This window comes from Balaenoptera physalus (genome assembly GCF_965194825.1).
Source record: "Balaenoptera physalus genome assembly, chromosome: 2".
Lineage (NCBI taxonomy): Eukaryota > Metazoa > Chordata > Mammalia > Artiodactyla > Balaenopteridae > Balaenoptera > Balaenoptera physalus.
Genome location: NC_138883.1, coordinates 67123266 through 67135404, shown reverse-complemented (window position 1 = coordinate 67135404; position 12139 = coordinate 67123266). Strand labels below are relative to the sequence as shown.

General features: G+C 34.5%; 1 protein-coding gene across 8 annotated transcripts in view; it reads right to left on the bottom strand.

Annotated features, from left to right (window-relative positions):
* The window catches only part of HEATR5A (HEAT repeat containing 5A), a 127616-nt gene that overhangs the window by 70651 nt on the left and 44826 nt on the right, over positions 1-12139 (bottom strand). For all 8 annotated transcript variants that reach the window (XM_082452022.1, XM_082452021.1, XM_082452024.1 and 5 more), the window contains 4 exons: positions 11243-11493; positions 8767-8878; positions 3872-4024; positions 2753-2852 (listed from right to left, as the gene is read on the bottom strand). In XM_082452022.1, coding sequence (XP_082308148.1) covers positions 2753-2852; positions 3872-4024; positions 8767-8878; positions 11243-11493 — 616 coding nt within the window. The remainder of the gene's footprint in view (positions 1-2752; positions 2853-3871; positions 4025-8766; positions 8879-11242; positions 11494-12139) is intronic.

Sequence of the window (12139 nt, the reverse complement as noted above, 5' to 3'; positions counted from 1 at the left end):
GGGAGATGCAAGAGGGAAGAGAAATGGGAACATATTGTATATGTATAACTGATTCACTTTGTTATAAAGCAGAAGCTAACACACCATTGTAAGGCAATTATACTTCAATAAAGATGTTAAAAAAAAAAAAAAAAAACCAAACCAAACAAACAAAAAACCAAACCAAAACAAAATGTGGATAACTAAGAAGAGGATACTTTCTTAATCTGATAAAGAGCATCTACTAAAAAGCCTGTATCAAGCATCATACTTATTTGTGAAACATGAGAAACATTCCCTTTAACAAACCACTTCTCTTCAGTTTTAAGTGGTAGTCATCTAGTTAGCACGTTAAGGGGAGGGAAAGAATACAAATGAATATATGAGTAAATATCATAAAGGGAGAAATCCTAAAGAATCCACAAACAAATGCTTGATATAGGGAAAATTTAGCAAGGTGGCTGGATATAAGATCAATTACATGTTTTAATACAATAGCAATAAAGAGATTATACACACACACACACACACACACACACACTCCCACATACTTATTTAATAACTGCAAAGAAAAATATGAAGTATCTAGCTAAGAAGAGATTTTTTAAAAGACATATAAGACTTTTACATAGAAAAAATTTTATACTTTGTAAACAACCTCAACAACAGGAGAGGTATCATGTTTATGGGTATTATAGAAATACCAATTATCTTCAAGTTTATCTATAGATTCAATTTAACTCCAATTAAAATTTCAACAAGCGACAATCAATTGCCAAAAAGGGCCAAATTATGCCTAAAGATGAATAAGGCCAAAAACCTTGCTCTAACAGACACTAAAATTTATTATAAAGACAATGTGGTATGGGCACAGAAATGGGCAAACACACAAATGGAATACAATAGAGAGCACAGAAACAGACCATGTCTATATGGCAATATAATACACAACAAAGGTGAATGGCAGTCACCGGAGAGAGGAAGCATGGATTTCTTTAGTAAAGTATGGGACAATTTGTTATCCATATTAAAAAAGAAAATGAAATTGGAACCCTACCTCACTACAAACATAAAAATAAATTCCAGATAGATTAATGACTTGAATGTGAAGGACAAAAACCTTAAACATTTTAGAGAGAAATAAAAGAAAGTATCTTTATAACCCTGAAGAAAGATTTTTTAAATCAAAAGACAGAAAGTACTAACCAAGAAGTAAAAGATTGACAAATGTGACATTTAAATTAAGAATGTCTGTGGGGCCTGGGTTCAGTCCCTGGTTGGGGAACTAAGATCCTGCAAGGGGTGTGGCACAGCCAAAAAAAAAAAAAAAAAAAAAAAAGCATGTCTATTAATCAAAACACAATGTTACCTAAAAATAGGTACAGATATGCATGAATTGGGATTTCACAGAAGGGGAAATAGTGAGGAACAATAAACATATAGAATGGCACTTAAAGCATCAAGAACCAGATATATAAGGTAAGATCATAACAAGATACCAATTTACACCTACTGCATTAACCAGAGTTGATGTCTGAGTAAGTGTTGGTGAAGAAGTGGACTGAAGGGTACTCCCATATACTATTGATATACATACGCAAAAATTTTGGAAAATAGTTTGGATATTTCATTGACAGGAGGGTAAACTGCTGTACATTCACACAATTAAATATTATTGTGTGACCAAATATTATTGTGCAACCAAAAAGAATGAACAAACTGACACATAGAGGAAGTGTAGAAATATCATGTTGCGTAAAACAAGCAAGTCTCAGAAACAGTATGATACCATTTGCCTGATCAAAACCAAGCAAAACTAAACAAGGTACTGTTTAGGGAAACATGTATATGTGATACACTTTTTAAAAATGCAAGAGAATGACAACTCTGAAACTCAGGGTAGTGATTGCCTCTAAACTAAGGCAGAAAGAATGGTATTAGAGAGGAGCACACATACAACTTCAATAGTATCAGTGTTCTTGTCCAGGGACAGCTAAATCCGGCCCATTGCCTGTTTCTGTAAATAAAGTTTTACTGGAACACATTCATTCATTTACAGATTAGCTATGATTGCTTTTAAGCTACAACGGAATTGAGTAGGTACAAAAGAGACTGTCTGGGCCAAAAAGCCTAAAATATTTACTCTCTGGCCCTTTACAGCAAACCTTCATTAACCTCTGTGCTAGTTGCGCTGAATTCACAGGTTTTCACTTTATTATGACACTTCATCAGCCATAATCTTAACTGTATTTTTCTGTATACATAAAATGTTATATCATTAAATACTTTTTGGAAAGACTTTCTCTAAACTGTACATTTTATTAACTGGGAAATTATAAGTGACCAGGACATAAATTGGATTTTTAAAAAATGTAAGTCAAATGTATGAAAATATAAACAACAAAAACCTGAAACTGTTAACAAGTATCTGGTTCTTAAGAACACAGAATAGCACTAACAAACCAATAAAATGCATACCTGAAAAGGTTAACAGGCTTAATATTTAATTTCTTGGTTAAATCTGACTGTATGGAAGATACATTATCCACCAAATAACTTTCCTTCCTTTTTAATATGTACTTTTCTTTCAAGATCCTAGCCTAAAAAAAAAAAAAATCACATAACTAAATGTTTGCCTTCCTCTGCAAATGGAAAATCATTCACCAACCACAGAAACTTGGCATTATTAAGGTACTTAATAAGATATTACATAACTAGAGGGTAACTGATTGCTATTAAAAATTTTTATCAAGTCTAAATAGTGGATCCTTACAGAGTTAGCAAATCCACAGCGCAAGGAAGTGGTGGAAGAAGATGCTGAATTACTTCCTCAGTAAGGAGATCACCACAGTGGGAAACAAAGCTCTTGATAGCTGAAAAATAGAACAGACTTTTACTTAGCAGAGTGCAATGAACCATGAAGAAAGCATTCAATTATGGTACCGCATTTGTATTTTTGTTAGAGGAATAAAGAAATGTGCTAAAACCAAAAAAATTCTTGAAACTCTAGTAAAATAAAAGGAAGCTAGTGTCTTCTACCTCCAACCAAACTAAAAAAAAAAAAAACAAAACAACAACAAAAAAACCCCCAAACTTTCTAGAATGACTAAAAGAGACCAACAACCAAATTAACAAAATGTTGCTTTCCTGGGATTTTACTCAGCCGTTGAGCTCAGAAGTAGCAGCTTAGACCCTCAAGTTTGCCAGTTCTACACTAGTTCTAAGGAACCAGGCTGACTTTTAAGTTAGCATGTTAGGTTTTATAGATGTTACCTGAAACACACAAGTTTTTATAAGGAGTTATTTCATATGTAGAATAAAGTGAATATTTAAAAGTTAGATTCAGTTTCAAGGAAGCACTGATTTTGGTTTTGTTTGTTTATTCATGGCATTTTTACTTTTAAAAAAGATGGTTTTTAAGAAAATGTGCTTCAAAAAAAAATCAGTGCTTCCATGACTCTTCAGGGAACCCACAGCTCCTTAAGCTCAAATTTTCATGGTGGATGCTATTTTTTAATGGTCTATGTGTTTTAGAAGGGTATAACTTTCACATATAAAAAACTAAATGGAAACCATACTTAGTCAATGCTAATTAAATTCAACCCTAGTTTTTCTGAAAAGAGGAATGAATGCCTACTTAACACAAAGCAATCTTAACATTTCTCAACTGATCGCTTTATAATAAAACATGCATCCTAAGGATAAGGACATGTAAATTTGGTTTATTACATCATACTTCTGTTATAATCACCAACTAATCAATTATGTTCAATAAAAAAACCCCCAGAAGCAGATTTTTCCCCCAAACTTAAATAAAACATACAAGTATATGTAAAGTTAAAGGATAGAAAAAGCCAGAGGAAAAGGAGAGAAAAGACTAAACTCAACCTACCACAGAGAGCACCAGCTCGTCCTTCCAAGGTTACCTGCCATGTAAATGAATCTCCTCGGCTCTTTTCTGTTTCTAGATCTTTCGGAGACACTGGAAAGACACACTTCCACAACAGCAGAACTCGAGCAAGGTGATGACTGACAAACGCAGGACCTGTAATTTATTCAACTCGTCACTTGTAAAAGAACCCAAAGTGGTTACTCTTTAAAACCCTTGCCTCTTAAAGTAAACATATTTTAATCTACTACTGCTGGATTACTTTGTCCCTCTGGTTCCAATGCATGTACTACTGATCAGTGACTATCTGAAGGCACTAGAGTACAGAGAGGAAAAACAAGGAACTAACAGTCAAGTCTGGGCTCTGGTGTCCTCTCTCCTACTACTGCTGTGACCTCTTCGAGCCTCAATTTCTTTTAACCGTAAAATGAAGCCAGAACTACCTGCACTGCTTATCTCCAAAGGTCTGTCCAGATCCAAACAACAGAGTGTACTTTAAAGTAGCCTGAAAAACTAATGTACTACGTAAATGCAAGGTACTATTGTTCGTAACAAATAACATTGCATTCTGAAAGTAATTCTAACTTTTGATAGAACTTTGTTCCAGGCCAAAAATCAGATATGATACATCTAAATGGAACTTTTTTAATATTTCAAAGCAACATTTAGAACTGAATACACAAACCCAGTAATGAAAGGAAATGTACTGTACAATGATAGCTTTTTATAGTTGTCCTTTGGTACCTGTGGGGGATTGGTTCTAGGACCCCCCCCACCCCCACCAGATACCAAAATCCAAGGATACTTAAGTCCCTTATATAAAGTGGCATAGTACAATCTGTCCTCTATATCCGTGGATTTGGAACCCACGGATACAGAGAGCTAACTTAAGTATTTGATAGCATGCAGCATTATCAGTTAAGAAAACAGAACTAAGACATATAAAAACCCAAATGCACAGCTTCTCTCCCCAAGTAATATTCTTTAAAATTCTGGGGTTATCTTAAAATTCTCCTGTAAGTACTCCCTGCTTCTTATTCCCATGTTCTGCTGACTGCATGCTTTTCTTCTGCAGTATGGCAGCACAGCATAGAACTGTACTGGGCTCTGAAGGAGACCACCTAGGTTAACATCTTGGCTCCATCCACTTACTAGCTGTTTAAACTTGGATAAGTCACTTAATCTTTTTGTGCCTCAATTTCCTACCTATAAATGGGGATAACAACAGTATTTACCTCATGTGACAGTTTCTGAGGCTTATTTGAGTTTATATGAAACAGTGCTCCATCCATGATAAGCATTTATATATCTGACATTATGTAGTTATCATTCAAAACTTGTCTTATTTGCATATGAAGAGGTGATAGCATAATGGCAAAATGAAAGGGCAATAGCAAGCCAATCATTTTTTTTAAGCATGCAATTTAGTACATTAACAAAATAATTTCTTCATTTTTCTCCTGACTTGCTTTTTAGGAAGAGGCCCTAGGCTAATCCCTACAGCAAAATAAACCTAATTCACTCCTTGCTCACTACTTTCTTTGATGAAGTAGTACTAAAAACATCCTAGAATTGGGATAAAATAAGGAAACTGGAGTAAGGCAATTAAGAATAAGTGACTGTAAGAGGTTTCACATGCACACACAGGCATACTCATATAATGGGCTGTGGGAATAGAGAAAATTCTGAATGCAAAATTTAGTCAGATACCAAAAAAACAAAGTAAGTATGAAGTCACTGGGAATACCCACAGTTGACAAAAGTTCCATAAATATTTGCCATTGTACCCTTAAGATATCTCTCTAACTCAGGAGTGAACAGTGTAGCATCACTTCCCAGAGAGGTAACAAGATAATTTATTTCAGAAACATATGTAACTTACTAAAAATGTTTGTAGTAATTACAAAGTTAAAAAAATAAACAAGAGTAAGTTCATTAACACCAAGAATAATGTCGGATCTAACAAAAACCAAACACACATTGTAGATACCTGCGTGTGAATCAAAGGTGTTGTATGTGGCATCAGATAAATTGGGAAGTATAGCAAAAAAGGGTTAAAAATGTTGGAGTTCACATTTGAGGAATGGACTTAAATGTGGTCTATATGAGTTTACATTAGTTCAGAACAGTGAATTTGTTAAAAATAATAATGAAAATTGTAAATGGTAAAGGAAATGCTGAAAATGCAAAACAGGTGTTAAAACTGCCAGGCAAAAATTAATAAAGCACTCAGACCGTCATCTAAATTCCAGTTCCCACAAAATATAATCAGAGCTCCTTGGAGAAATGACTGGTTGCAAGCTGAGGCAGAAATTATTGTTTTTTTTAAAATACATATACGTAACTTTAATCACAGTTAAATATATACAACTATGCCAATCTCCTACGTGCCTTCTGACCCAGGTCCTCTTTGATCTCCTCTCCCTAACATCCCACTCCGTGGAAGTAAGTCATTTCTAGAATTTTGTATCTAACTGCCCCTCATTATAAGGCAGAAATTATGATGTAAAAGCTGGGACATCTTGTCATGCCAAAAATAAAGACGTTATCAAAGAACACTAGGTTCATATGAACCAACTACTAGGGGCTCCCAATGACTAAAGATGAAACAATTTGAAGATCAAAGAATAATGACTGCAATGTTGTTGGTGGGAAGGTAAATTGATACAGCCACTATGGAGAACAGTATGGAGGGTCCTTAAAACAACTAAAGATAGAACTACCATACGACCCAGCAATCCCACTACTGGGCATATACCCTGAGAAGACCATAATTCAAAAAGAGTCATGTACCACAGTGTTCATTGCAGCACTATTTACAATAGCCAGGACATGGAAACAACCTAAGTGTCCATCAACAGATGAATGGATAAAGAAGATGTGGCACATATACAAAATGGAATATTACTCAGCCATAAAAAGAAATGAAATTGAATTATTTGTAGTGAGGTGGATGGACCTAGGGTCTGTCATACAGAGTGAAGTAAGTCAGAAAGAGAAAGTATGCTAACATAGGGGCAGGACAGGAATAAAGATGCAGACATAGAGAATGGACTTGAGGACACGGGGAGGGGGAAGGGTAAGCTGGGACGAAGTGAGAGAGTAGCACTGACATATATACACTACAAAATGTAAAACAGATAGCTAGTGGGAAGCAGCCGGATAGCACAGGGAGATCAGCTCCACGCTCTGGGACCACCTAGAGGGGTGGGATAGGGAGGGTGGGAGGGAGACGCAAGAGGGAAGGGATATGGGGATGTATATGTATATGTATAGCTGATTCACTTTGTTATACAGCAGAAACTAACATAACATTGTAAAGCAATTATACTCCAATAAAGATGTTAAAAAAAAGTATTCAATTGAAACATATAAACATATAAAAATCTATGTGTTTATAAACATGTGTTTATAAAGATATCTAAAAGCAAAACCTCACTGATACCCTTTGAAAATTACTAGCAACCAGTAACACATTCTAAAAATTGATAATAAAGTGAAAGAATAATGCATTAAGAAAAAAAAGCCCAAGAAAACAGCAACTAAATAAAACATCAACTTAATTTTTATTCCTTTTTGGTATGTTGAATATGAGTGTGCATTAAAACATGATATACTAATCTCTTTTATAAAGGAGAAAGGATCTCTTGTAGTCTTCTTCCAATGGGATTACCCTGTTTTGAAAGCTTTTGTTCATTAAAATATTGCCATTTATTAAGTAGTTTATCTTCCCCTTTAATTAACCAAGAATATCAATACAGCAGGCATGAAACACCTAGCCAAAAGCAAATAAAATCTTGACCACATTATTCCCATCACATTGTGAAATCATGATCTATGCCAGGGGCCAACAAACATTTTCTATTAAGGCCCAGGCAGTAAACATTTTTGGCTTTCAAAGCCATACTGTCTCTACTGCAATTACTCAATTCTGCCACTGCAGTGCCTAAAAGCTATAGACAATATGTAAACAAATGATTATAGTGTGCTCTAATAAAAAGTTTATTTATGCACACTGAAAACTGACTTTCAGATATTTCTCATATATCACAAAATATCCTTTTTGTTTTTAAACCATTAAAAACATAAAAACCATTCTTAGCTCACAGGCTGTATAAAACAGGTGGCAAGCCAGATATGGCCCACAGGTTGAACTCGGATCTAGTCCAATAAATCTCTTTAATCATCTCAAAAACATTACTTAAAGTGGCTCTTCATTTATGATTGTTTATTTTAATTAAGCTCCTTTTAGATCAGATTACTTCAGAGGTATCAAAATGATTTATTGGTCAAATCCATCTAGTTTTATATCCTAGCAGTAAACCACACAACTATACAAAGAGACTTAAAGTATAGCTTTAATAAAGTAATAAAACAGAGTTTTAAAGTTACAGGATGTAAATATAATAGTCATGATCATAAAATAATTACTGATTTTTAATAAATATAATTTAAACGTGCCTTATCCCCATCAATGTAACTACCTTATTAGTGTCACCAATTCTCAGAACAATCACAGAATTGGATTCATGGGCTATCACATGTTCTCTTGCCTATCCTTATATTGTAGAAAATTTTTTTTCTGAAGATAGATGTGAATGATTTTGGGAAAAGCCAGACTCATTCAGAGTTAAGCGTGAAAGTTGATCAAATTGGCTTATCCTACTTAAGGCTCATAAATTGGTCTTGAAGAGAATTTCAAATAAGGACATCTGAAAACATTCTGAGGACTGGAGTAAATAAGTATATGGCTTCCTAAGGTGACTGCTAGGACAAAAACGTTTATGTGGATATTTAAATTCTGGTATATATTAAGTTAGTCTTGTCAAATCATAGAGTATTTACGCTCAGAAAACACCAAGCAGTCCGTAGTTTTGTAAACCCTCCACAAGACTTACCTAAGGTCATCAGGGCAGCAATCAACAACCATCCAGCTTGTGTGCGCTGAGCTGACAGGCGACTGTTTTGAGCAGCAGAACATAGCAAATCCTCTGCTAATGTCATAATAATCTATTGACATATAGAAGAACAAGGTAAAAGAAAAAAAAAGTATACCAGTTTATAGGTTACTGGACAACTGACAGCAACTAATTATAACAATCTCTTGAAAAATTAACTCTTACACATAATAAATGTCCATGATAAAAGATTGTCATTCACGTAGACTATAGCATAGGACAATGTCGTACATGAAACTAAAAAAAGTAACTTTTCAAGGATAAATTATAGGTTGTATAATAGATATACAATAGGTATATTAGGTTGTACACAGCAACCCTATAATTCTTTGTGGAGTATATGTGACAACACTGTACAACCATTCAAGTTTCGCTGTATAAAATTTGAACTTACTTTTAGTTTTAAGCCACCATCTTCATAGATCTGTAATTACCAGAGGAAGTTTCATTACAGGACTCTCTCCTTTTAAAATTTTGCATACTACTTTGATACCTGAGTGGCCGGTAATAGTCTTTCCAGAGGCAATATACTATATAACCACAGTTAAAAGTACTCAATAATCGCACAATGAAGTAGCTTCACAGTAAAGGGAGATTAATTAAAATGTTATATTTTAAAAGTCTAAGAAATAGACAGTTCTAAAACAACACAGAGGAAAAACCAGATATTTCACCTTTATGGATAATGTATGCTTATAGAGTACAAATGCCGAAAGGCATCTAACATGTCTAAGAAAACATCTCTGTAACCAATCACCTCTAGAAGAGGAGAAAATATTGTGAGTTGGCACATACCTTTTCTAAAGAGGAAGGCTAGCATATTTTTAAACAACCAACCAACTTACTAACTTAGGACTACTTGCAGCCTCTACTTGACAAAACAAACCAAGCCTGTCTGCCTAAATTAATAAGATCTGAGGACATTAAATTTAATACATGCAATGGCAATTCTTTGATTAGCAAGATGTGATGTGTTAGTTTAGAATGTAACTAAAATAATAAATTTAACTGAATAACATCACCTCCCGAAGTTGCCGATCACCTTATTCCAAAGGCATTGGCAATATTCAAGATAATTTAAGAATTTTTGAAGTAACGGTGTATTTGTCTGCAAAGCCTAAACTGCAGAGAATATACCATAATATTCATTAATAATGACGTGGAGGGACAAGAAAAAAGAAAGGAACAATGGTGATTTTTAAAAAAATTCTTGTGTGTGTGAGGCCCAGATTATGAGAGCTTTTCACTGTCAAACAATATTCTGACAACTGACAATTCCTATTAAAAAAAAAAACAAAATTCCCACACCACGCTTTGCCTGTTTTGTGTTTTATATTTGATTAACAAAATTTCTTTAGTTCTCTTTACAATTCTTTGTACATTAAAACTGGGTTATTTACTTTCTAGGTTCTGTATCGTTTATCTTTCTGAAAGTGCTACACTCAAAAGCCATTAGTTTTCAGTAGCAAAGCAATTTGTCATCATTATGAGCTCGTGGTGTTTTATATATTTACTATGTTTCTATCCATTGTTATCATTATTTTTTTGGATGCACACATTATCCCATCTTTGGTCATGGGAGAGTCTAAAGTTACCTCCTGCATCCTTTTAACATGAACACAGTCTCTGATGACTTCCTTGCTTTCCGGCATGACAAGATATTCCAGGCTTACACTGTGCATTTCCTGCCCCGGATCTAGAACCAGCCATTCCTCCAAGGGGCCTTAATTCCTTTTTGGTTGGAAATGGTATTTAGGGCCATAATCTGGGCACTAGGGGTGTTCCCTGCTACTGGGTTGTCATTGCTTTTATGTCTGGACAGAGTGAAAGGAAATTAAAAGCTCATACTAATATTTTCAATTTAAATTTAACGTATGGGCCTTTTACTTAATTTTCTTGATTCTACAACAGTAGCTTTTTTTTTTTATATGGAAAATCCTGGTTCCTAAGAACATTCATTATCTACTTCATCTTACTAGGTATGTAAACTAATTCCAGAATAATACCACCAAGAATACCACTAACTATAAAATTATTAAATGAAGTCTAAGATGTCTTTTGAAGCTCTCTTTGTCCTTTACAATGCAATTTTAAAATGTACTTCTATGGCAGAGCTGAATATATGGAAGAAAAAAAAAAAAAGCCTTCAGGAACAAAATCTGTTACTAACCGGAGATATTTCTAACAAAAAGCAGAGAAAGCAACTCCTCTTTAAGTGTAGATACGAAATTTTTAACCATCCCTTCGTTTTTCACAGTAATTACGTTGATGATACTTAGCACTTAAGTAGTAGTATAGCTGACAGCTCAGAAATTTGTCCTGCATGGTTCTTTACTGGGTGACACACAAGAAGACAATGATGTTTTTAAGAAAAACTTGAAATGTCACTATCATATGCGAAGAATGAAATCATTACCTTGCCCTTTCCGTGAGGAATTCCTAAAGGACAATGTTTCACTGCTCCCAGCAGAGCTGCCACTGCAAAACTAAAGCCAGTCACTGCTTCAGGTGAAGACTTAAGTACAGTAAGCCTTTCAAGGCAACGGTCTAAGAGAGGCGTTAGGTAGGCAGGTAGTGCCACAGCAATGCAGTGTAGACACCAGGCAGCTGCTAGTCGAACAGAAATGCTAGGATGAAGAGTAACTGAAGTGACATTGTCAAGGATGCCTAGAAGGACAGAATAAACAAATGACGACTCAGCTACACAGATGAAACTCAGTCATCAAACAGTCAACAGAGTAAGAAACCACATGGATATGAAATACATTATCTTTATCAAAAGCCAAATCAGAATTTAAAAAATTAAGTGATACACAATTATAAATAATTTTTTTGTACCCAAGAGTTACTTCTACCAATATATCTCATGAAAATTGGCTTAAATTAAGTCAGGAGACAAAGGAAATTTTTATTTCCTAAATAAGCCAATGTTCTGCTTACTCTATCTTGAGATCATTAATTTGGTACTAGGAATTAAAAATTATCAATAAATAACAAAAACATCTTGAGAAGAAATGTCACATCTTGATTCATCCTCCTTTTCTTTTAAATCCTTTCTGGCACATTTCTCTACATAATCAGTATTCTCCCTATGTACCATATTTCTCTTAACCTGAGAACAAAATGTTGAAGAAAATCAAGGCTTCACTAGGTCCCCAGTGGGCTACTAAGCCACTATGCAGACAGTGAAGTGCCACTACCAGTAAGAAAAAAAAGTCTACATTTGCTATAATTCAACATATACCTTCATCAAAACATGTTAACAGTTCATGTCGACTGCTACTTAAACAATATATGCCCTAGGATAAATAGC